Genomic DNA, 27,887 nt, shown 5'->3' with positions numbered 1-27,887 from the left:
AGCTTCTTAGTGCTGTGCTTTAACCTGCTGTGCCACCAGGGAGGGCCCAAATAAATAAATAAATAAATCTTTATTAAAATAATAAATAATAAATAAATAAATATTTATTTATTTAAAAAAATTTCCTGGATAGTTCTCCCTGTGCTGCTGGATTTCTGCACTTCTCTTGCCTATTAGCATCTGAATTTAGAATAATATTTTTATGCTTATGGAAAATAGAAATGCTAAAGATTATATTGAAGATACAATCTTTGACCTAAGGGCTATGAAGAAACTTGACACAAAGGTGAGATTAATAACAATATAAGAAGGAGAATTTAAATCCTTTGACAGTTTTTCTTAATTTTTAGACATTCGTCTAGGATTAGTTACCTAAGAAGAAATTAGTAATTACTCAAGGGATACTTTAGATCTTTCTTAACCTAAACATGGGAAAAATAAAGGTTTCTTAGAAGGAGTACCTATGTCTTGTAGCTCATAGAATAGAGTCTTAGTCTAAGAAAGGACTTAAAATATTGATGACAAAAGGGAAGTTATATCACACAAAACTTCATACTAATACAGATTCTTGCACAGCTTATAGAGTCGCACAAAGTGTTTCATTCACTTGAAAAAGATTAATGTGACATAGTCATGCTTTGGTCCAATTCATTGCACTGTATATAATAAATCACCCCCAAAATATTTAAACAGGTAATGGTATTTACATAACTGAGAGGAGATGGCTTATATAATGTGGAATCTAAGAATATAATATAAAATATTAGAATTGGTTATACATTTTATTTTAATTTCCTGTAACATTCCTCAGAATAAAATCTCATGACTGAAATCAGTCTACTTTATTCTTGAGACAAGTATTTCCTATATTCAGCTATCAGAGTACAAGTTTGACTTTTGTATGCTTATATTTTCACTCCACTTTCCAAAATATAAAAATCATAGCATCTTTCTGTCTATGGGTGGGGTGCATCCTGTCTGGCACACCTGTCAGGTGTTCAACAAATCTTCAGAGAAGGAGCTATAAATGGATTTGTTCATGTGATGTCAGAACAATTCCACAAGGGGTCCTGTGAGCATTTCTCAGCATGTAGCTATCACCTTATACTGACTACAGCAATGAATTTAGGTTTAAAATGGAAAACCTTAAGAAAGTTGAGAAACAATAGATTTTTAAAGGAATGAAGATAAAACTTGTTAGCCCCTAAAGAAGAACTGAGTCTGCAAGTTTTATAATTATAGCATGCTTAAAATTATTAATTTTTGATTAAGTCAATTCTAATGTTTTAGAAGTTTATCATCCTTCATATGTAATCCTGCAGTTTGATTTAAAGTGATTTAGACATGTACCTGATCAATATGCATTCTTCACTTACTCTGACATAAGTAATCAATTTTCCTTTTTCTCTTCATACAACTGAGAACAAAATAGGGAGGAAACTGCTGAGGTTTATAAAGCACCCACATTTTAATGTTGTGCACATTTATTGAAACCAATTATTTTGAATTATAAAGAATATCATTATTAAAATCATGTATTGAAACATAAAAGATCAGAATTTACAATACTTACCCTGGAAAGCACTGTATGTTTTGGTAGCAAAATGGGAACAAAGATGTGGGGAAGTTGAATGATTTTTGTTGAATAGTCTATTTCCATATGAAGGGTGGTAATTAGTGTATGCATGAACTAAACAACAATTCCTATCAAAATTAGCCCTAGAAATATCTAGCTTCTCTTACTCAAGTTTCCTGACCTTGTCCTGGATGGATTTATGTGGGGAAATTTCGAGTGCTCTGATGATATCTGATATCACAGCTATTTCTCTGAGCATGACTCTGATGTCATTATTGGTGAAATCATTTCTATTACAACCCAAAGTGCAAACTAGTCATGAAAGAATCAAGCAACAAAGTGTAATTCCTTTATAAAGAAAAGACTTAAAAAAAATAGTAAAGGAGAAACATCAGGCATAACATTATATTAAAAAGATATTCGAGGGCCCTCCCTGGTGGCGCATCGGGTTAAAGCACAGCACTCAGAGGCTAAAGCCACTTCTGCATGAGTTCAATCCCTGACTGCCCCAGAGGAGACCCACATGGCCTGGCAGACCTCTCCTGTCTCGCCTGCTGCTCCCCTCAGCAGTGTACTTCATCAGTTGGCCTGTTCTGCTCCCCAGTCTGTCTCTGGTGAATCCTCTCAAGCCCCTGCACCTTCAGCCTATACCCCAGTTCTGTATGCATAAATAAATAAATCTTTAAAAAAAAAAGATATTCCAACTATACTAGAGAAGAATATAATAAATTATTGCTAATGGGAACGCTAGGTCAATGACTATAAACTGAATACACATTGAATGAATGAATGAGTGAATGTGTGAATAACTGGAGAAAGTACTGCCTAATAAGAAAGACTCAGAAATTTCCACTTCATTCAGCTGATAAGAGGTAGACCTCAAGGATGCCAAATTTTCCTATTTTTCAAGATATGTAGATATGTGGATTTTTAACATTATGACTTTTTTCCAATTTTTTACATATAGATACTCTTTTTGTGTTCTTCCCACCCCTGTTTTAATCCCTCTCCCTAATGAATACCTCTGATTATAGTTGGCTGCTTGTTTGGTCTTTTTTCCCCCCTCATCCTTATTTGGTTTTCCACTAAGCAAAACCATTCAGTATTTTTCTTTTTCCTTCCTATTTATTTCACTGAGCATAATCCCTTCCAGCTGCGTCCATATAGCTGTGAATGGCATTAGTTTATCTTTTTCGATTGCTGAGTAGTATTCCACTGCATATACGTCACTTCTTCTTGATCCAGCCATCTATTTTGGGGCATTTAGGTTGTTCCCATATCTTTAACTATTGTAAAAAGTGCTGCAGTAAATATAGAAGTACAGGCTTCCTTTCAAATTAATGTGTTTATGTCCTTTGGGTAGATTCCTAGGAGTATTGGGGGGTCAAATTTTTAGCAATTTGTGACCTACTGAAATACACTGCTAAGGGGCATAGAAGGTGAGACATGAAAGATTTGCCATACCATGTGGGTTAGCTCCTTAGTGGAGATCATTTTGCAGTGTCTGATGATAGTTTGATTGCACTATGTCTTTAACCCCTGCACCACTAGGGAGGCCCCTGTTTTGGACAAGTTTGAGTCAGTTTTATCTGTTCTGTGAATTTATTGGAATTTTCTGGTAGAGCCACACAGCCTTTGAAATATTCTTAATAGTATTTTTTACTATCTTTTTAAAAACTACTGATGCAAGTTCTTTAATATCATTTAGACTACTCATATTTGGTCAATTACAATTTTCTATAATTCAGGTTGTTGATAAATCACATTGATCCAACCTTATAGTCTTAGTGTATTTTTTTTCTTAATCTACTTGTTTTGTTGATTACAAAGACCATAGTGTAATAGAATTTCCCTCTGAGATTGTGGACTGCTTTATTACTCATATAGATCTGTAAGACTGTAATTTTTCAAGACCATGTTATTAAGTACACAGAAAATTAAATTTGATAATAATTTTTATCACTAGATAGTGATAATCTCTAGTCATTTTTTTTACTTAAAATTTATTTTGTTTTGTAGAAATAAATCAAAACTTTAATATATGACTGGTAGAGCTTACTATCAACAAACTTTCAACATTTCTATAAATTTTCATTTTATATACATTTTAAACATTTAACTGGGTTTGTTTTCTCTGGTCTAATAATTTTTATTTTCACTTAAATGCTTGGTCCATTTATATTATTTACATTTAATTATTAGTAACATTTGGCTGCTCTCTTTTGTCTTATCTGTTTATTCTTTTCTCTCTCAACTTCTTCAGGATAGTTTTTATCATTTCATTTTTCCTATTATAAAATAAAAGTAATATTGTCATATTCTGTTCTTTTAAAAGTGAACTAGAAGTTACAAATAGGTATATTACAAAGCATAACAATATCTTTACCTCCTCTTAGACAAAACAAGCTCCTTGAAAATTTAACTCCATCCCTGTTCCTACATATATAGTTATTTTTATATTAAATGAGCATTTTGTCGTGTTTTAAAATTGAAGACATTATTATAAATTAACATTCTTTAGAATTGGTCAGTTATTTATCACTTCCTTTTTTTTTTTTCCATTCTTCCTTGGATATAAAAACTTTGGTTATTACTTTCTTTCTGCCTTTAGAATGTCCTTTATCAAGCTATCTACGAAAGGTAAACTAACTATACTTCTGTGACTTTGTTTCTGCTTTTTGTTTGTTTGTTTTTTGTGTGTGTGTTTCTGCTTTTTTAATTTTTGTTGAGTAAAGTTTATTGAGAACACAGTGTATGTTTTAGGACTATAGGTTCATCTCTACAAATATAAATAATTACACCACACCCACTAGTAAAACATCAGTAATAGTTCCCCTTCGTCCATTGAGGCCACTCCCTTCACCCTCTGATTCCTGTTGTGTCAATTCTGCAATAAAATTTCTAGGGTTTGTTTTGGTCTGTTTATGTCTATTCATTTGCATGGAGATTATCCTGCATTTGTCTTTCCTCTTGACTCATTTCACTTAATATCTCTTCCTGTGCCATCAGTCATGTTGTTGCAAATGGCAAAATTTCTTCTTTATTTTTTTAATAGTTGAGAAAGATTCAATTGTGCCTATCTTCGTTATGCCCTTATCTGTTATTGGGCACTAGTCCATATCTTGGCTACTGCAAATAGTGCCTCAGTGAATGTGGGGGTACACATAGTGGTTTTGTATTATTGGAATAGATACTTAGGAGAGAGGAGTTGTTGAATCATAAGGTAGTTCTACTTTTAGTATTTGAGAACCTTCCATACTGTTTTCCATAAAGGTTGGACTGGTCTATATTCCCACTAACAGTGATCGAGGGTTCCTTTTCCTCCACACCCTTTCCAACACTTATTACTTCCAGTCTCACTGATACATGCAGTTCTCCCAGATGGGAGGTGGTACCTCATGGTGATTTTTGATTTGCATTTCACTGGGGATCAATGATGATGAGCATTTTTGTCATGTGCCTTTTTGCCATCTGTATATCTTATTTGGACAAATATCTATTTAGCTATTTTTTAATTTGTTCATTTTCTTTTTATTAAGTTGTATGCAACCTTTGTAGATTTGGATATTAGCACCTTGATATGTTGGGTATACAAATATTTTCTTCCATTCAGTAGAGTGTCTTTTTGTCTTAATAATAATTTATTTTACTGTGCAGAAGCTTTTTAGTTTTATGTTGTCCTGTTTATTTTGGCTTTGATTTTCCTTGCCATTGTTGAGTTCCCTAAGACATTCCCAAAGCCAATGTCATGGAGTACTCTGCCTCTGTTCCTTTGTATAACTCTTATGGTGTCAGGTCTTACATTCAAATCTTTTATATACTTTGAGTTAATTTTTATGTGTGGTAAAAAAATAATTGTCTAGTTTCATTCTTTTGCATGTGGCTATCCAATTTTCCTAACACCATTCACTGAAGGGACTTTTTCTTTCTCCATTGTATGTTCTTAGCTCCTTGTCATCAATTAACTGCCCATGTAAGTGTGGGTTTATTTCTGGGCTCTTAATTATATTCATTGGTCTGTGTGTCTGTTTTTGTCCAGCAGCATACTGTTTTGATTATTATTGTTATGTAGTATAATTTGAAGTTTGGCAGCCTAACACCTTCATTCTTCTATATTCTGAGAATTGCTTTGGCTAGTCTGGGTCTTTTGTGATTCCATACTAATTTTGAATAATGTTTGCTCTAATTTTAAAGTATCTTTTTGTTATCCCCATTCTTCAAATATATTTTTCTATGCATAGAATTCTACTACCAGTTCTTTTCTCTTATAGTACTAAAGATACAATTCTACTTTCTCTCTTTTAATTTTTTGCAATCAAAAAGACAATGTCAGTTCTTCTGTAACTCTTTTGTACTTAATTTACCATTTCCATATGTCAACTTTTAGGCTTTCCTTTTGTCATCAGTGTTCTGTAGCTTTACTATGCTGTTACCAAGATTTGCAATTGTTTTTATTTCTATATTAATTGAAAAGTCTGATTTTGTAGATTAGTTGATATTAATCATGGGACATTCACAACTATCACTGCACCAAGTACTGTTTTTGCCCAATTCTGTCTGTCTTCTCCTTATAGACCATTGTATAAAAGACAAACTTTCTTGGATTTTTCTCTAGTTGTCATCACCCCTTTCATATTTCCTGTTTCATGTTCTCTCTAATAGGGATCTGTATTTCAGATCCTCTAATTATCTCTTCAATTGTAATTAAAAATTGTTATTTTTAAATTTTTTTGTATTGTTGAGAACACTCCATACTGTTTTCAGTTATGTTTCTAATTTCTATCATATTTTTAAATTTTAAAAGTTCTCTTATTATTCAAATCTGCTAGGCCACTTTTTTTTTAAGATTTATTTATTTGTGCATGCAGAACTAGGGTATAAGCCAGAGGTTCAGAGGCGGTGAGAGGCTTCACCAGAGACAGAGTGGGCAGCAGAACAGGCAGATGGTCCAAATACACTGCTGAGGGGAGCAGCGGGCTGGTCAGGAGAAGTCTTCTGCCGCCATCTGGGTCACCTCCAGGGCAGACTGGGATCGAACTCATGTGGAATTGGCTTTAGCTTCTTAGCACAGTGCTTTAACCCTCTGCACCACCCGGGATGGCCCTGCTAGGCCACTTTTTAACAATTTTATTCTCTATAAACAGTTTTCAAGTTTGTGTTTTGTCTCCTTAAATTTAGAAAAATATCTCCTAGAAACAATGTCTGATAATTCTAATACATGAGAAACCTTTATGATTTGTATCTGCTGTATATTCTTTCCTGTTTGTCCAACTCCCTGTGTGCTTGGTACTTATCCTTCACTCAGAACTCATCTCCTTGTGGAAATGTTTATGTTCTTTGAGGCCTCACATTAAAGTACCTTCCTCTAGAAAATATGTACGTTCTGGGAGGCATCTGGAGCTATTCATAGTCTGGGTCTATCTTAAAATCTTTCCTCTGGAGAGTTGCTGTACCACTCAGGTGTTGGAAATAGGGAAAATTTTGGGAAATAATACTGAAAATTTATGTGAAGGCTATGTTCAGAGTATCAGGAATAAGATTTTTCCTGTTTTTTGTTTGTTCGTTTGTTTATCCTGCTCTGCTTAACAGTAAGCCCAAGCCTCCTACCTGGGGTTAAGAAGATGGTTTATATACAATTTAAGTAGTAATAAGGAACGAGACTGTTGATAGCTCTGGTAAACATGGTGGTCTCTATTATATGAGACCCTTTATCTTGAGGGTTCCTTAAACTTGAGATCCTAATAACAAAAGATAAGGTCCTTCTTAGTCAACAATGGAAACACACATGAGGGAAAAAATATTAGATAAAGCTATCATGAAATTAGATGGAAACATCTTAAACAATAAAGGTACCCATGGATTCATATAACAAAGAGCTGGGATAGATTGATAATATTGTTGAATTTCTTGTTTAACAAAGAGAACTAACCTACTTCTAGGTTTCCTTTCATGCTGGTAATGTCCCTGTTAAGATGTTATCTCATTTTCTGATACTTTTAAACACCCTGTCTAATACATAACCATTTTTAACTTTTGTGAGCAGTGTAGTTGGTGGAAAAAATGGCATGTTGTTTTAATTTGTATCTCCCCAACTGGTAATGATATTGACCATCTTTTCAGTGATTGGCCACTTTAAATATTCTCAACTCCAAAATTTCTGTTTGTATCTTTTGCCCATTTTTTTTCATTTATCATCAACTCTTTCTACCTTCTGCGATGTACACAAACCATGTATCACACATATACACTCTCACTCAAACTCTGTATCTTTTAGTTGCCTTTTCCCCAGCTAATTATGTTACAGATATTTCTACCCATATTTAATTTATCTTTGATATTCTTTATGTTATTTTTTATTACTCATTTTTGTTTTAGTTTACATGTAGTCAATATCTATCTTTTCCTTCGATAGCAGTCGGAATTCCTATCTTATTTAAGAACAGTTTCCATACTATAAAGTCATAGAAATCTTTTTTTTCTAAAATTTCCTCTGACATTTAAATTGTTTTATATTTCACAATTAGATATTTTATCAAGCTGTACTTTATTTTTGTATATGGCATGACACTGTGGTACAGCCCTGTTTTTCTTCCAGATGGATAGATAATTATGCCAGCATCATTTCAAAAATAAACTATCCTGGAATTTCCACTTCTGCCAAGTTATACTTTAGATGCCCACAGAAGCCCTTCCTGGTATAACACATACATAAATACTAAATAAAATATAAATAAAAAACTTATTTTTCTATTATATAATAATGTTGTGGGAAGATAAATGAATTGCTCAGCAGCAAAAAAAATCAAATGCAAATCTATAGAGGTTCTTGAGTTGGGGCTGTAATTTACCCTACAGGTATTTGCTGGTTTTTGGCTTTTAAGAGCTTGGTTTGACAGACTTTATCACAAGGTCATGAGATAAAACATGGTTCCTGAAATACTAGAAGGTCAGATTAGGCAATCACGTTGTATACATGAGATGATGAAGACTATAATTGTCTTGAAAATAAACAAAACAGAGTTCTGAAAGAAGACAAGTTATATACTTGTCTATTTATCTGTCTCAATCTTGACTTTGGGTAGAGTAGAAAAATATTCTTTCCTTAAGTTCCTCACCACAAAGGTGTATATGCATATACAAACTTGAATTAAAGTTCATGCTATGTTAGCCAAAACCAATCTCATGAAAACACCTAGTAGGTTTCAGTTCATATCCCCTGATATCTGACAAAAGTAAATTTGTGGAGGAATACATTTTAATTACAGATTTCAAATTTTCCTCCATCTGCAGTTCTAAAACATTAGGTAACAATCAAAACTCACAAAACAAGTAACCACCATGAATATGAATCAGCAGAATCAAAAATAGCATATTCAAACTCACAGAACTAGTAGATATTAAAATTATCAAAGATTTTTTAAATATGGGAAAGTATAAGAAGTAAAGAATAAAAACAAATGGCCCAACTTATACCAAATAAATAAAACTGTGCAAATTTAGGCTAACTTATTTACAGGGTTCACAGACAGAATTCACTGTGGGGATACACACTCAAAACATCTTCCAGTGTGGAAACTTTTTCCCCTTTAATTTGTTTATCCTATCTCGATTTTTCCCCACACCCCCCCAACATTATACACTAAATTTTGTATATTAGTCTTTCATTTTTCAAAGGAAAATATTGAAGAGTTAAAATATATTAGTTACTATTTTTTTTACTTAAAACAACAATTTATTTACTTATTGTCTGAAATATATAAATTTGACAGGGGTTCCAGTGAACTAAAATTAAGATGTTTACAGAGCTCCATTTCTTTCTGGAATGAAGAGGAAAAATACACTTACTTTATTTTTTTTCAGGCTGCACAGCCTGCCTGAGGTCTTTGGCTCATGCCCCACCCCGCCCCTTGTGTTTTGAAAGCAAAGGGCAGCTCACATCTTTCTCATATTGCTTCTCTCTGACCCTGTGTTCCTACTCAAACCTCCTTCTCTGACTGTGCTCATCTGCCTCTTACTTATTACTATTATTCTCTTTTCTTTCTAATGCTTGGGCCTATATATAACTTGTAAATCTTCTTTTTCCATGTGAATTTTTTCCAACAAAGTAGCTTCTCTCCTAACTTTAGAAAAAAGCTGAGTGTGGGCAACCAACCTCACATATTCTGCAGGAAACTTACAGGAAGCATGGGGTCACATCAAAGGTCACTAGAGTCAGGGCAATAAAAGGTAGGCAGATATTTTTTGGAGTTAAAGATAACTATTCATATGTGGTCTAAAAAAATGGAAAAAGAAATTAGATGTCTGCACAAAGTATACAAATATATTTCTCTTGTTAAACTGATTTGTCATCTATAATCTTTAAATATTCATTACTACATTCTTTTGTGAAAATAACATATTTCCCATTAGCAGAGACATGAACTCAAATTGCTGGTCAAAAATGACTTTGGTAGTTTTCTTTTAAAGTTTCGCATAGAAAACTTATTTGGGATAATAGTTGAACCTGAAAGGTTACTCCTTTCATGTTGTACTATTAATACTTCATTCATTCAATAAGCTTCAGGGAAGAGAACAAGCTTCCTAATGTATGTATTTCTACTAAAGCATACAATTTCTTCTACCCCAAAAAATTAATTCCTGAGAATTACACTGATATGTAATGTCAAAGAAGAAAGTACTTTTTAAGGGCAAATGATTGAATTTAATGTAATCTAAACCAACTATTGCTTACAATAATCTGAACTGACTTAAATCTTATCCAATTTAGTATTAAAAATGAACAGGTAAAAGGTTTCTTTAAAAAGAAAATATTTGAAATTCAAATAGTAACTAGGGTCTTAATAGATTTTTGTACTAGTGAATAAACATAATAAATCTCCTTGTTCCACTTTGAATTGCCACAGTGAAATACCAACTAAAGAGGTATTTCTGAAATTGTAAACATAACCTATTGATAGGATCTGACCAGCATTTCCACTTAATGAAAGAGTAAGGAGTACCTTTCACGTTTATGGTTAAGAGTATTTTGCAAAAGCCTTGTTACTACTGTGTGGGTTGGGGAAATTTATGTTAAATTCCTTTCTTTTCTATGTGTCACAATGGAAACCTGTAGGAAAACTACTAGCTTAAGTCTTCTGGAATCACAATCCTCACTTACAAGGGTTTTGGGGAGAATAAGAGTGAGTGCCTACTGTTCTCTAATTACCAAATTACCAGGGCTCCAGCAGGGGGAGGAGCAGAGAGAAAAAAGTCACCAACTCTATCTGAAATAGAAATTTCATCACACAGGAACAAACCATGAGCCCAGTCATTACAAACAGGATCTAACAACACAAGAGGACCAGCTGAAACTTGGCAAAACTATGTTACTGCATCTATATTAAGTCAGCTATCCTGAAATGGCCCCACAGTTGGAGTGATAGATTAGAGCCAAAGAGCCAAGAATCCACTTGGCTTGAACCACAAAGGGAAGTCCTAGATTTTTTCCAACCTTTTCTGGTCACCTCCTTTCTTCTGCATGGCCCACAAATAGGTTGCAGAGTATTAACTACTATGAAAATATCATGTCTACTTTTCAGAGTGTTTTTGTATGTTTCATAAATATGTGTGTGTATATATATATATATATATACATATATATATACATATATATATATATGGTCACATTTGAAATTGACAAATCTCTATTAGAGAGTGCAGGAGAGATTAATCACATTCACTGATGACACAGAAATAGCAGAGTTTTTGGCACTGACTATGTCATCGCTCAGCCTGAATTTTTCCAATTTCTCTCCAAACAGCTACTGTTCCCAGTACAGCTAATAATCATTTAATGATGCTTCACAGAGAGAACAACCTGCCACAAAATGACTGCAAAGCCAATCCTATTGAATGGAATGCCTAATAATACTATCCTATTCAATGGAATGTCTGATGATACAGTGTAATGAAAAGAAAGAAATCCTTAGTTAGATAAATAAATTTGAATTCAATTTAATATCATATAACACTACTGTGGATATAATGTAGACATTAAAAGACTGAAAAAAAACCCATATGATAATCTTTATAAATTCATCAGAGTACTTGAAATTTAATATGCATTTATGGTTTTCAAAAAACTTTGCCCAAAATGGGACTAGCAGATTTTCTCACCTAAAATTAAGAATCTAATAAAACCTACAGTTAACATCAGCTTAATGATAAAAGTGAGCACTGATCTCAAAGGATCTTCACTCTTAACACTCCTACTCACCATCATATTGGCAATTCTAGTTAACACAAAAAGGCAAGAAAAATAAATCAAATGTATACAGATCAGAACATAAGTTATAAATTGTCTTTATTCACTGATAAAATGTCTGTGCATAAAGAAAATGTCAGAGAATCTTTTAAAAAGCTACTAGAACTGGTATAAGCTATTTTGGCAAGTACGTAGGATGTAATGTCAATATACAAAATTAATTTATTTTCATGTACAAGCAATTTACATTTAGAAATTGAGATATTAAAAATGTCAGTCACCACAGCATTCAAAAACATTACATACTGAGAGATAAATTCATTTGAATTACCTATAAGATCTGTTCTCTAATAACTATAAAATAGCACCAGGAATAACTATGAATAACTACATAAATGGAAAAACATACTATGTTCATGGATCAAATAATTTACTATAGCTGACATGAACATTCTCTCTAAATAACCTATATATTCATAAACTCAATCTAATAAAAAAAATCTGCCTATTTGTAAAAATTACAAAACTAGTTCTAAAATTTAAATAGATATGCAAAAGACTTAGGACAACCTTTTTCATTTTGAAAAAGAACAAGGTTGAGGAGATCATACCACCTGATTTTAATTCTTACTGTAATGTTACAAAATGAAGAAAGTTTCAGTTTCCTACAAATAGACTTATAAAACACTTGAAAAGAAACAAGGAATATTCTTAAAATAATCACATATATGGTTATTTATTGTAAATAAAAGTTCCAGTGTAATTGAAAAGATAGATTTTCTAGCAGATGATGTTAGGACAACTTCATAGCCATATGAAAAACATGAAACTACTTTAATGTCCCATTAAAATAAAAATTAAGTTGAAAATGAAGGTAAAATAAGTATTTAGAAAAAGACTTCTCAGTCAGGAAATGAAGTGACACATAATATTTTTGAAAAACTAAATAGATTTCATCTAACTTTAATCCTTTATAAAGAACACCTTCATGAAAAAAATTACAGCCTATAGAATGGGAGAAAATAGTCATAATATACATATTATGGTAAAGGACTTGTATTCAGAATGTATAAGGAAGGCTTAAATTTAACTATAAAAAGATAACCCAATTTTTTAACATGCAAATGATTTGACATTTTATAAAGGAAGATACACAAATGTCCAATGTGCACATGAAAAATAATTGAACATCATTAGTTGTCAGAAAAATGCAAATGAAAACCACAATGAAATGCCACTACATAATTACTTGAATGGATTAAAATTAAATAGAATGATTATACCAAGTGTTCACAAAAATATGGGCCAACTGGAACTATCATAATTTCTGCTGAGGTTGTGAAATGGTACAAGCAATTCGAAAAACTATTTGAGAGATCATACTTAGAAGATAAATATACACTTACCATGTGACCCTAAAATTCTAACCTTATTTTCTTAATAGTAAATAAAACATGTATCTAAACATTTATACAAAAAAATAGGTATTGCAGCTTTGTTAATAATAGCCCCCCAAATGGAAACATCCTGAATATTTTTTAGTAGGTGAGTAGGTAAAAGACAAAAAGATAAAACAAAATCGCAAACCATAGAACATCCACACAATAGGAAATTACCAAGCAGTAAAAAAGAAACAAACTATGAATATACCCAATAATAAAAATAAGTATCAGGAAGTGTATTGGGTGAGAGAAGACAAATGTGAAATAATGTCTTCGTTAAGACTCCTTTTATGTAAAACCCTAGAAAAAAAACAAATCTAATCTACCATAATAGAAAGCAGACTAGTTATCTGGCTCTGGTAAAAGTGGATGTTAACTGAGAATGTTTGAGGGTATAGAAATGAGGTGGTGGCTTCATCGGTGTATGTATAGGTCAAAATTCATCAAGTTGTTTCCTTAAAATACATTACGGCCCTCCCTGGTGGCGCAGCGGGTTAAAGCACTGCACTAAGAAGCTAAAGCCACTTCCGCATGAGTTCGATCCACGCCTGCCCCAGAGGAGATCCACATGGCGTGGCAGACCTCTCCTGACACGCCCGCTGCTCCCCTCAGCAGTGTACTTCGTCGATCTGCCTGTTCTGTTCCCCACTCTGTCCCTGGTGAATCCTCTCAACCTCCACATCTCTGGCCTGTACCCCAGTTCTGTATGAATAAATAAATAAATCTTTAAAAAAAATACATTACATTATAATTACATTATACCTTGACAAAATTAACTTTTGCAAAAGAAGGGAATGCTTCTAGACTGGACTTGAGGGTGAAGTAATGTCTTCTCTGTAATGTAGGCAGAGTTTGTAGGAGATCTTACATTCTAGCTGTACTAAATTCCTTTACTCTTTAACTTACCCAACTGCTATTAACCATTTTATCATCCAAGGCCTTTTGTTGCAAAGCCCTGTTTGTTTTTTTGTTTTTGTTTTTTTTTAAAGATTTATTTATTTGTGCATACAGAACAGGGGTACAGGCCAAAGGCTCAGGGGCGGTGAGAGGCTTCACCAGAGACAGAGTGGGGAGCAGAACAGGCAGATCGACGAAGTACACTGCTGAGGGGAGCAGCGGGCGGGTCAGGAGAGGTCTGCCACGCCATGTGGTCACCTCCGGGGCAGGCGGGAATTGAACTCATGCGGAAGCGGCTTTAGATTCTCAGTGCTGTGCTTTAACCCGCTGCGCCACCAGGGAGGGCCGCAAAGCCCTGTTTTATACTATTACTAACAGAGTATGGTCTTGTAGATAATTCGTTATTGAGAAGATACATTAAAGGAACCACTGCTACACATTAAAGCGGAGGTATTCCGCTCCCCCTTTATTAGCTTAGATCTTAATCATGATAAGACCAGCATCAAATGAAATGAACATTTACTTCAGGATGTGTCTGACCCCCAGATAACCAGGGGAGAAAATGTAAGTAAAGAAATGTGTCTCGACTAGATGTCAGATCACACAACGTCTAAGGGGTATAAAGGCAAGAAAGTAAGCATGGTCAAAAACCAAGACTGCAATATTCTTAGAACAGTGTTTCCCTAAGAGTGGGGCAAGTATCAGTGATGATCTATAAAATGACTTTAAGAATTTTTGAGATGAATTGAGTAGTGAAGCCTATGATGATTTCTTCCCTAGATCTCTTGTTTTTCTAATTATATATATCAAAAAGTCTTTCATTTCATGCTAGTATGTCTTTAAAACCTCTTTCTTCTCTCTTTAAACAAAAAGAATATTCAAAATACTCATTGGAATGTAAGTATCTTTGTTTATCCACAGTCTTTCATTTTTGGTAGACTTGTTTTTCATTTGTAATAATGAGGTCAGGTTTTTAAATAAATGTTTTTCAGTTAAAAAAGTGAGATAAAGGAAAGTAAATTTATCTTTTTTTCAATATTAGATTGAAATACTATAGTGGAATATTGACATGGTGATATGTAAAAACCTAAAATTATTTATCAATAGCTTAAAATATTAATTAGTAAGGAAGAATATATATTTGTATATAGATATTGACATTATCAACAAGCATTGAGCTATTGCTACCATTAAAAAGTGGTAAAGAAAATTCACAGAGATTTTCATGTGATATTAGTTCTTAATTTGAATTATTTACTCCTTAATATCCCCCAAAGTTTCAGATTGCAAATTACTGATAAAAGGTAGGATTAAGATTTCTTTCACAATTGTGTAAATTAGGATAAAATACCATGAAATTGAGAAAAAAGGGCAGGAATATATCTGAACAATAATGAAGGGTCATACTCCATTCTACCTGTGCCTTTCTGCCCTTGAATGTGCTTGAATGTGGGCAGATGAAGAAAATATATAAAAGTACCCCATAAAGAAAAGGTTCTGTTTCTGTAAACACTCACAGTCTACTACTTTTAATGTTGCTCTTTTCTCTCTTTATTCTTGGTATACATTTCAATTTCTTTAGCACAATACATTAAAAAAAGACATTTCATAAAAAAATAACATTTAACTTTAGATTCATTAATCACTTCAAACATAAAATCATGTGGACATATTCCTTCAAACATGTAATTCTGTTGTCATGTTTTGATTGTCCAGTGCAATTAGAAATACTTAACTTCAGGTAGACTCTAGATCATTTTACCAGTTAAACCAAAGAGAGAGAGAGAGAAGTAAAACAGATTTTCTTATTTAAAGAAACAAAAGCTTGATTTGCATGGTGCTTATAATTTCCCAAGAGTAAAATTAAATTTGGAATCAACAAAGAAAAACCTCTTACCTGTTGGAAGGTGCAATGTTATGTTGTTGCAAAAATCTGTGAAGCAGCATTCAGTTTTGGTAACATTGTTGGAACTATGACAGAAGACTTGTGCATTTAGCTCTGGGAGAGAGACACAGGACTTGATCACCTGTTCCTTTCCATTGGTTAGCATAACTGAAGCCCAACATGCTCCTTCTGTTTGGCAGGTGAAGTTTGAAGAGTCACACAAAAGACATACACACTTCAATCCTAGAAAGTATAAGGCAAAAGGCTTTAACGTTAAACAAAAAAATCATGCAAATTTATTTCATAATTTTTTAGTATAGAAATGCAACCCTAATGAACCAATGTTGAAATAAACAGCACTGGATAAGCATATGCTAATGTGGATACTGCCACTTAGTCATGTGTTTAATTGAAATGGTTACTCGATCATCTATTTGTATTTTTGTGAATTTATTGAGTTACTACTACATTTTAAAACTATTTCTCATCAAGGGAGGGAAGTGCACGGGACTATGGTGGTGGCACAGGGGTGATTTGGTGATGGGAAGCCCGTGGGGATTACAATTGAGATGAAAAAAAAATGTGAAAAATGATGTAAAAATAAACTTTTTAATAAAAAAAAAACTATTTCTCATCTATGGCCAATTCCTCATTTTTAAGATCTCACTGATTACCCCCCTCAAACCAACTGTGCCTATGAATACTGTATATGGGCCCTCACTGCTGGTGCAGTGGGCTAAAACACAGCACTATGAAGCTATCTGCAGCCACTTCAGCACAAGTTCCATCCCCACCCCAGAGGTGATCCACATGGTGTAGCACACTTCTCCTGTCTTGCCCACTGCTTCCCTCAGCAGTATACTTCTTCAGTCTGCCTGTTCTGCTCTCCATGCTATTTCTGGTGAATCCTCTCACCACCCCTGAACCTCTGTCCTGTACCCCAATTCTATATGCATAAATAAATAAGTCTTTAAAAAATAAAATACTGTATGCAAAGCAGTAAGGGGTGGTGTCCAGCATCACTTACAGGACTTTAATATGTGATTATAGCAGATGTGTTCTGCTATTTGACCCTTCCTCTTATAAACTTTTTTTATAACAGTTTATTTTTACATCATTTTGTACTTTTTTTTCCCATCTCAATTGTAATCCCTGCAGGTTTCCCATCACCAAGTCACCCGTGTGCCATCACCATAATCCCATGTACTTTCCTCCCCACCCCCCACCCCCCGTTTTTGATCCCATTCCCCACTCCACCCCCACAAAATGTCTCTGGTATATGGCTGTTCATTATTCTGGTTATTTTCTCGCCTGGTCCATTATACTCCTGCTGTGAGTGAAACCATCCGGTATTTTTCTTTCTCTTTCTGGCTTATCTCACTAAGCATGATCTTTTCCAGCTCCATCCAAGTTGCTGCAAAAGACATATGTTTCTCTTTTTGGTTGCTGAGTAATATTCCACTGTATATATGTACCACATCTTTTTTATCCAGTCATCTACTTTTGGGCAGTTGCGCTGCTTCCATGTTTTTCCAATTGTAAATAAAGCAGCAATAAACATGGGGGTGCAGGTATCTTTTTCAATCAGTGTTTTTGTGTCTTTTGGGTAGATACCTAGGAGTGGGATTGCTGGGTCATAGGGAAGCTCCATGTTTAGCAGTTTGAGGAACCTCCAAACAGTTTTCCATAGTGGTTGTACTAGTTTGCATTCCCACCAGCAGTGCAGGAGAGTTCCTTTTTCTCTACATCCTCGCCAACATTTGTTGTTGCTAGTTGTTTGAAGATGTGCCATTCTCAATGGGGTGAGGTGGTATCTCATTGTGGTTTTAATTTGCATCTCCCTTATTTCAAGTGATGTTGAACATTTTTTTCATATGCTTGTTGGCCATCTGCATTTTCTCTTTGAAAAAGTGTCTTTTTAGCTCTTCTGCCCATTTTTTGATGGGGTTGTTTATTTTTGTTGAGTTTCATCAGTTCTCCATATATTTTTGTGATCAGTCCTTTATCACTACTTTTGTGTGAGAAAATGTTTTCCCAATTAGTGGGCTGTCTGTTTGTTTTTTGTAATGTCTCTTTTGCTGTACAGAAGCTCTTTAACTTGACGTAGTCCCATCTATTTATCCTTGCCTTCACTATTGTGGCATTAGGTGCTCTGTCTTTAAAGATGTCGCTGAAGTGTATGCCGTGTAGTGTTTGACCCATCTTTGCTTCCAGGTATTTTATGGTTTCCGTTCTTATTGTTAGCTCTTTAATCCACTTCAAGTTGATTTTTGTGACTGGAGTGAGGCAGTGATCTAGTTTCATTTTTTTGCATGTAGGTTCCCAGTTTTTCCTCTTATAAACTTTTAAGTGAAAATGATAAACACATCTGTAACCATAGACATTTACAGCTCCAAAAACTAGTTTGATTATTTATATTTCTATTCTGTGATGTCTAAACATTGTTGTTGTTGCTATAGTACCTTCAAGCATCGATGAGTCATAGTTTCCTCTAGTAGCTAAAGAATACATCTTGATAAGAGCACTAGAGAAGAGTACTAGAATAAGAGTACTAGAAAAGACCTTCAGACAATTTTTTTAAATGAGCACATCTATAAAGCAAAAAACATACCTCAATAATAAAATTTGATATATCTACATCAACAGAACTTTCAAAAATTAGTATTTGCTAAATTAATCTGTTTACTTCATTTTCTCAGCTGTGTTAAATAAGAGTTTTATATTACTTAAGGAATTGTTTGTTAAGTTATAACTGCCCTCCAACATTATTGCTAATGACTTTAAATGGAGCAAATTTTATACCTGTAAAATATTTGACACATAAATTGTTATTTTTATATAGAACTTCAAATACCTATAGAAGAGCAAACATGGATAAGATTCATATGAACTGTATGTGTAAGGAAGAACAAATTACATATTGTCCAACAGAGCTTCTTTTTTCCTTTAATAATTTTTCTTGACTGGTAAAATAAAACATTGTGCTAAGGAAAATACAATCATGAAATAAAATACTATTTTATATCTATATTAGACCAAGCATAATAGCTCCCTTTTCTTTTTATTCCAGTGGTGATCAGTATACATAAATATATACCTTTGTTGGTATTTATATACTACTGAAAAGACTTGTAAAGCTGCATATATATTATACAGGTGGTTTAAAAATATCTTGTGACTTTTCTTGTGTGAAAGATAGCTGATACAGTGAGTATTCATCCCATCTACTCTGAGAGTGGAACCTCCCTCTCTAGTACCTTCAAATTCCAATCTAACAAATTTCTCCAAATCCTGGTTATAATAGTTGTGTAATCTTGTGGGCATTACTTGGCTACTCTGTGATTTAATTTCCCTATGTGACAGATAGGAAGAATATACCTCTTCATAGTGGTATTGTGCAAATAAATTAGTTCATCTATGAAAGTCCTTAGAATATTCCTGGTACATAGGAACTATATGTAAACATTAATGACTATGTCTTCTCATATTGGAGTAGGGTAAATATAGTTGTCTTACACAAACAGTCAGAATGTGTTTGTAATTCATAGGAAGATGGACAGACCATGTAGAAGGCATGTCAGAGAAACACATTTCTTCCTGTTTTGCCAAGAGTGAGTTGAATGCTCTCATTCCTTCAGTGGTCCAGGTCAGACTCTAGACAGTCACACAGCAGGGTGGCATCTGGCAATGATTCAGAAAAAGAACTAAGGAAAAGACAAAAATGTCCCACTCCGAGCTCTGTCTAATTTGCTGATGGAAAAGAGAAAATGTCCCCGTCCTAACTCTATTACTAATTTGCTGATTGACTTTGGAGAAGATATTTAACCTTAACCTGACAGGGTTTCACTGCCTTTCTCTGAAAATGGGAAATGCACTGGAGTAGGACCAGAAGGGCCAGAAATGAAGTGTCATACAGTGCCAATATTTTATGAGTTCATGAATTCATGATTCATGTAAATTTACAATAGTAAAATATGGAAAACCCTTTGACAATTAAGAAGGTTAATCTTAGTGGTTATTCTTTACCCTACTAATTTAAAGAGCTGTGGCTGGGAGCAATAACTTTCCTGTCACACAACCTCAAACCATTTACCGGACTCCTCATCAGAGTCCCCTCGAATTTGCTACCAAGAAAAAAAAAAAAAAAAGCCTGAAAACCAAGGTAGCCAACTAGAAATATGAATGCACTGAGTGACAATAACCATAAAGTACTCAACACTTAAACATATTTTGGTTTCACATGTATTTATCATTGAGTATAATTCCCAGTGCAACTGTGAAAGTTGATTATCACTATCTCCATTTTATAGATAATGAAAAGAGGCTCAAAATGATCAAGTGACTGAATTGATGTGGCAGTTGTTGACTACTCAAGCTGATATGCTAGCCTAAAAAGATAAATACAGAGACTGTTCTCCCCCCTTACCAGTATCTAGCAATAGTGTATAAAATACAGTTAAAATACAGTAGAAAGAAGTTAATTAGCAATGAACAGTTGAGGTTTTAGATTTGCAGTGTCCTGATTACATTTGAAAACAGTTGAAATATTAGTCAACATTTTTACATATTTTGAGAAACAATCACCACAATAATTGGAGTTAATATTTTTCTACAAATTCCACCTGCCTGTTTCCTGAGGAGACAGGTGGTCATATAAAGGTCAATATCATGTGCCTTCATTTAGCGTAAGTAACTGTATCTTTCAAATTGCCTAAATTTTGTTTTGGGCACAAGCTTCTAAGAAGCTAATGTGATACTTATCTTTGAAGCACAGTAAGCTCCCAATAAAAATAATTACATGATAGTTCCAAGCAAGGAATATCCTGGGTACTCACTGAGTATTTAAAAGAATATAAAGTTTCCTTTAGTTTTAAGTAAAATATACCAATCAGAATGATAGATAGACCTAGTTTGGAACTGTTAAAATACAGTAGATGATGATTGCTTCTCTGCCTTTTGACTAAGATCAAGTGTAAATACAGTAGATGACACCTTACTGAAAATCTTGCATGATGGAAAACACTGACACAATTAAGAAGTTCTAGTGATAATGGCTTCAAACATCTACTAAATCTCATTTATACCATCACTTGGCAGGATTATTGCATTGACAAAATAGAAAATTAAAGGGAACTTAAGATATATATCTAACATAAAACAAACTCATTTCCTCCCAATCCACTGTAAGGTCACATTTGGCATTTGGTATTAAGCTATATTTATGTCATCCTTCTTCAACATAGAATCTTATGTTGCCAATTAAAACATAGTTCTATTAGTGATCAGACTTATGCTTTCATATCTTGCTCTTTAAAAAAAAAAGTTGAGTAGTGATACTAGACTATTCCATGACAGGGAAAATCTGGTCATTAGCACACAGTAGTCCAGACTTTTGCTTCTTTATTGAACACTTTCCCTCTATACTGTACTTGAGTCATATGGAAAGGGATAGCAAATGAAATTGAAGGAGGTAATTACCCATTAAAGGATATCTATTAGATTTTTCCCACAAGGAAGATTGCACATTTCTTGTGTCTCCTCCCACCCTTTAATTATCCCCCATTCCCCCCTTTCTTCCAATTAGTCTGTAAAAGTCAAGACATCTGTTACCCACAAGACATCTGTTACCCACATGAAACAAAGGATGTGCACATTCCTAACCAACAAGAAAATAAATTTTCATCCATATTTACACATGATGGCAAGCAAATCTTGGTGTCCAGAAATGTAAAATCCATCAGACAACAAATATATACATATATATAGCTTATATGCAGTTATGTTATAGTCTTATTTAAAAGTAAAGCATTTGCTTGGGAATGTTCAGGGTTTTGAGTAAGATATGATTTTCAGTAAGTTGGTTTGTATCACTTAGGTTTCCTACATTTTGAGTCTATATGTTAAGATATCTTTAGACCAGTGTCTTGCATAAATTTGACACATACTCTTTTTCAGACACTAGCTGATTCAATTTTGCTAATTTTAGAGCAAACTATTAAGCACAAAATGCATTTTTTTTAAAGATTTATTTATTTATGCTTACAGAACTGGGGACAGGCCAGAGGTGTGGTGAGTGAGAAGACTCACTAGAAACAGAGTAGGGAGCAGAACAGGCAGACAGACAAATTCCACTGCTAAGGGGAGCAGCAGGCTGGTCAGGAGAGGTCTGCCACACCACTTAGGTCAGCTCCCTGGCCAGGGATCGAACTCGTGTTGCAGTGCCTTCGAAGAGCTTCATTATGCAGTGCTTTTACCTGTAGGGCCACCAGGAAGAGCCCCCATAAGATGCTTTTTTAATGCAGAAAACTGTTTTGAATTTGACCTGCTGAATATGTAATATCTTCATCATTTTCAGGCTTCTGAGTTAACAAAAGGAGCAATTCAAGCTCATCAGCTGAATATGAAAAGTACAGCAGTAGGAAAGGAGCCAGGACAACTATGCACTCATGCATCCAAAAGAAAGCCAGACAGGGTCAAAGGCAATCAGACATAGATCTTTTCCCTTTCTATTCCTTTTCAAAATTTCATTTTCTTGTCATGCAGTCATTTCAAAGCATTTGTCTTTTTGAATTGTAAGGAAAAACAGACTAAAGGAAAAATTAGCAACTAAAATATGGGCAATATAAATACAAACTTTTGGCCAAATGAGTGTTCAATAGAGATTCAACTTTTGGAAATTCTATTTGTTAGATTGTATCTCAGAAAATTCAGAACTCAAAATACATTGGAATTCAGCCAGCACAAAGGAAAATTATTCCTTTGAGAAAAGTGGCAATTACAAGGCCCCAGTCCAGAAAGAATAGAACTTCCTAACAAGAGAAATTCTCTTAAGTAGAAGTACTGCCACTTCCAGGTGCCGGGCTCATTTTAGAAAAGGTCCAGCATATTTTGTGTGTTCTAATTTAGATTAAATCATATTTACTAGGGTGATATTAGTTTTCAACACTCAACATCTCAAGTGTATGTCATCACAACATGCCCACTACCCAGGCACCAGTATCCTCCACCATGATTCACTGCCACTGCCCACCACATTGGTCCCCATTCACCACCCTCCCCTTCTGATAACCTTGGTTATCTGGCAGGCAAATTTCATGGGTTGGTTTTGGTTTGGTTTGTCTTTATATTCCACATTTGAGTGAAATTACTTGGTGTCTTTTTCCTTCTGATTTATTTTGCTGGACATAATACGCTCTAGTTCCATTCATGCAGTTACAAATGGCAAGATTTCATTGGTGGTTTGTTTTTTTTAATAGTTTCTGATGTGCATGTGTACCATATTGTTTAACCACTTCTCTGTCACTGGACAATAGTTTGTTTCCATAATTTGCCTATATTTTTTTTCCTGTTTATGATCTGGTCATTTTTATATATTGTACTTAAATCCCAAATTTTCATCTAATTTGATTATGATGTGAGATAACATAAATAATCTCCTTTATGGATAATGCCTAAATGTTTGCAAAAATCACAGAATTTTCATCAAATATTATTATATGAGGGTTTTCCATGGAAGCAGAAGGATAAATAAGTGTGTGTGCAGAAAGATTGAAGAAGAGAAGTTAATTTAAGGAATTGGTTCACTGATTTGTAGAGACTGATAATTCAGTTCCAAAGTCTGCAGGTGAGCAAGCAGATCCAGAGAAGTACTGAGTTGTAACTGAAGGCTGAAAACAGTTGTGCAGACAGAATTTCCTCCTTTTCAAAGGACCTCAATTTGTTTTCTCTTAAAGCCTTCAATTGACTGAAGGCCTATGCCCACCCATGGAGGGTAGTCTGTTTTACTCTATTAATCTCATCTAAACAATACCTGCACAGCAACATTCAGGATAGTATTTGACCATAGGTGTCATGTTCTAGTCAAGCTGACACATAAAATAACTATCGCAAATATTCATAATATGTGAAACATTTGGTAAGAGTAAAAGGAGGCAATTCCCTAAAGAAACTATACAATTGTAGGGCATTATGATAGTGTGGCAAACCACATCAGGTGTGTATTCAAGGGTATACAAGATGCACTAGGCTACAGAGACTGATTGCCCTTAGATAGTGGGGAAGCAGCAAGAGCAGGCCAGAATGGCTTCTCTGGAGAATATAATTACTCTGCACCATCTCCAACCTGCATCCCTCCTCCATTTAGAGTACCAGCCTCATCCCAACCTCTGAGCAGACTTCAAAACCAGTACTCATTTACTGGTCTTTGGAGATATATCTCTTGTTGTGGAACTGAAAGGTTTGAGCACTGACCTATTTCACCTTGCCAACAGGTTCTTATCATACCCCTTCCTCAGGTGGAACTCCAGTTGCAAAGGCAGCAAGCCTCTACAAATGTCTGCCCCCACCATCACAGGGTCTCATGGACCCTGCAAAGGACTGGGGAGGTCCAACCACCTTCCCTGGAATTGCAGTGTGGGACTCTGGGGCTACGTCATAACCTCATGGGTTTTCAGGTCCTTCCTCAGGTGACCAGGACGGGCTTTCAGTGGGCTTTGGAATGATAAACACGTGGCTTCATCAGTTCCTGATTCTCATTACCCACTAAATAGTTTTCTGGTGCAGACACTGGTACCATCTAGCAGTAGCACACAGGCTTTTCTTGGTAAATGAACTTACCTCAGCAGTAGCATTTTCTGCTGCATTTTAAAAACACATGTCTCCTTAAAACAGACATAGAAATCCCACAATCTTAGATTGCTGATGAGATTTTGAAATAAAATGTAAAGCCTTCCTAGAGACAAACCAAGATAATTGTGGAATGAATTACTTTTTCACTGGAAAAGAGGTCCCACTGCAATGGCTTTGAAAGCACTGCTTGCTAAAGTGGGATTTATTGAGACAAGCCTCTACTTAAACCCAGACTCCAACTATTCAAATATTGCAGTGAATTCTATAAGAAGGGGAAAAAATGTGATCATGAAAGCCTTTATTATGATTTATCTATTTAGGTCACACTGACAATATAGTTGTTATTTGATGTTCACATAAAATTATACTTGATAGTAGTGGTTACCACATTTGGAGATTTTACTGAAAAATTACATTTCACAAATAATTTTTGGAATTCTAACAAGAATTACATTGAACTTTTGCCTCCCAAGAAAATATCTTGAAAAAGAGCACTTTAATACCATTACTTCAAAAAAAAAGAAATGGTACTATAATAACTAATTAAGGAAGAAGATAAATCTCAGAATTAAAGACATTGCCATGATCAAGGATATCTTTTAAATGTTCAAGTTATGAAATACATAATTGCATTTTATAATGTTAAATTTTTATTCATCTTTTCCTATTATAAATTGTTACGGCAATGGGGGAGAAAGATCAAAAAGTACATTAGAAGTGAAGGTTGAGGGCCCTCCCTGGTGGCGCAGTGGGTTAAAGCACAGCAATAAGAAGCTAGGCCACTTCAGCATGAAATCAATGCCCACCCCAAGGTGATCTACATGGTGCGGTACATCTCTCCTGGCCTGTCTTCTGCTCCCCTCAGCAGTATACTTTGTCAGTCTGCCTGTTCTGCCCCCCATTCTGTCTCTGGTGAATCCTCTCACATATCACAATAAAAAAAAAAAAGTGAAGGTTGAGTGTCCTATCTATCCCTGTACTTTGTTTTAATCATAATGAATGGCCATGATCCATATATAATGTTCTCTCAAGTCGAAGAGGCAATCTTCCATTTCACTATTTTTACCCAACATGGAATGCTGTGGGAAACTAAAATAAGCTAAAAAGTAGTATCCACCCAAAGAAAGCTAGTAGTAGGAAATCAAGTATCTGACTAACAAGGAACTTTGTTCAGTGAATGGACTTCTGGACCTTCCAACTCAATTCAAAGAGCTCATACTAGAAAAATCTTCCCCTGTCTAAAATTCATCTTTCATAGCCTCCAGTGGTACACAGGCACAGATTTTTCACACTGTATTTGATCTATTTTATAGGACTTGGAAGATTAGGATATATAAATTCTGGATCACTACAGATCTGAGTTCAATATTTTGCTTGTCAAATCTATAATTTACTTGATGGAAAACTCTTGATCAGGAAAACATTCTCTCATTTTAATAATGTTTTCATAGGAAATTATCATCAACTATGGCTGTACTATTATTAGCTAATTATGGCTAAATCCTGAAGGATAAAGATGTACAAGAGTTCTGATCCAGTCCAAGGAGACCTAGAGTTCTAATGCTAGTTGAGGCATCTGTGTTTCTCTCCAAGGCATCTGTGTTTCTCTCCAAGAAAGTATACAGTTAGAAATATCTAATGTCTTTCCATTCAGAAGTTCTATAACCATAAGACATTGTCATATCGGTGGTCACCACGCAGCATCAGAAAGAGCAATATGAGTGAATGCATACCCAGAGAACAATGAAGTTTTTGTCCTATAATCATGGTTCACAAAAAAACTATTCAGGAAAATCTTGTATCTGTCTGGTAAAGACTGAAGTGAGTTCATACTTAAGAGACTTATTAAGTGGTAGAAGTCCAGTTTTGTGCTTTCATTCTACATGAATTAGAGAATATGGAAAATAAATAGGAGAGGATTGCAGAGAATTTACACATTAAAGAATATGTGACATATTTGGGAAAAATGGAATAAAATACAAAAAAAGCTAATGATAAAAGGTTTTAAAAGCTAAGAAAATCTGACTTGTTTAAAGGAGTCAAATTAAAAGAATCAGTATTGAAAAACTAGTAGAACTAAAATAATATATAGAAGAAAAAACCGTCTTAAGTTTAGGATAAAAGTAGCAAAAAAAATTGAAAAGTTAAAGTCCTTAAGAGTTCTCAGGGGCACACTTGTCAGACATTTTTTATCATAAGCCACAGCTATTCCTTTATATGATCAGATATGGTAAGGAATAGATAATTTTCAGTCTAGAAAGAAAAGGAAACTATCCAAAGTAAAAAAACTGATCTAGCTAAAAATAGAGTGGAATGTGAAAAGTTGAAAGTGGAAGAAGAGGGCAAGTGATAAAGAAGGAAACTTTTTATAAAGGCTGATCCCAACTTTGTCTCCTTCTGACAGTGACCCCAAGACTCGAACGATGTGGCTTAGATAATATGAAGAGCTCATATATTATATACAAGCATAAAAAAGTCAAGATCACCTGCCCCTTTATTCAAACTAGATAGACGTGAGTGGGAACTGAAGTATGAGGGACAAATTCTTAATTCTTATACTCATAATGTTTTTAAAATAATAATTTCCAGACTTCTAGGGATTATCAAAGTCTGCTCTAGAAGATGGGTTACATGATTTCCTCTGGAATTATATTTCCTTTTGTCTATCAAAGCATGATTAAACAAAGCTCTTTTTGGTTTGACAGCTACATATTTTATTTCAAGATATAAATATAAGGAAATATATATATTTGGGCACCTCAGAGAATTCTTAAATAATTCATATTAGCTAGAATAAAAAAAAGTCTATACCATGTTGTCCTGAGTGTTTCTGCTTCTCTTTTGATTAACCAGTATAAAGCAATTAAAAAAAAAAAAAACTATGGCAAAAACCTTACCTTTTTAGCTCTGTTCATCTGAGTTTAATGTTGTGTAAATTCACCAAGTTATAGTGAAAGAATTCTATGTTTCAGAAGATTCAATATCTGTAGTTGAAATCCGGAGCCACTGCTAGACCAGATACAACTCTAAATGTGGCCACACTGGTCAAGCAGGAAGAGTAACTCTTATCTCACAGGGCTTTTCTTTTTCTTTTTTTAAAGATTTATTTATTATGCATACAGAACTGGAGTACAGGCCAGAGGTGCAGGGGCAGTGAGAGGCTTCACCAGAGACAGAGTGGGGAGCAGAACAGGCAGATCAAAAAAGTACACTGCT

At 34.4% G+C, this 27,887-nt stretch overlaps 1 protein-coding gene across 3 annotated transcripts in view; it reads right to left on the bottom strand.

Moving 5' to 3' along the window:
- ACVR1C (activin A receptor, type IC) overlaps positions 1–27,887 on the bottom strand; it is a 65,354-nt gene that overhangs the window by 22,305 nt on the left and 15,162 nt on the right. For all 3 annotated transcript variants that reach the window (XM_004674636.1, XM_004674637.1, XM_004674638.1), the window contains exon 2: positions 16,056–16,286. In XM_004674636.1, the coding sequence (XP_004674693.1) occupies positions 16,056–16,286 (231 nt within the window). The remainder of the gene's footprint in view (positions 1–16,055; positions 16,287–27,887) is intronic.

This window comes from Condylura cristata, unplaced genomic scaffold, assembly GCF_000260355.1.
Source record: "Condylura cristata isolate star-nosed mole 26May11 unplaced genomic scaffold, ConCri1.0 scaffold00002, whole genome shotgun sequence".
Taxonomy (NCBI): domain Eukaryota; kingdom Metazoa; phylum Chordata; class Mammalia; order Eulipotyphla; family Talpidae; genus Condylura; species Condylura cristata.
The sequence above is the reverse complement of the archived record's forward strand: the minus strand, read 5'-3'. Positions and strand labels throughout refer to the sequence as shown.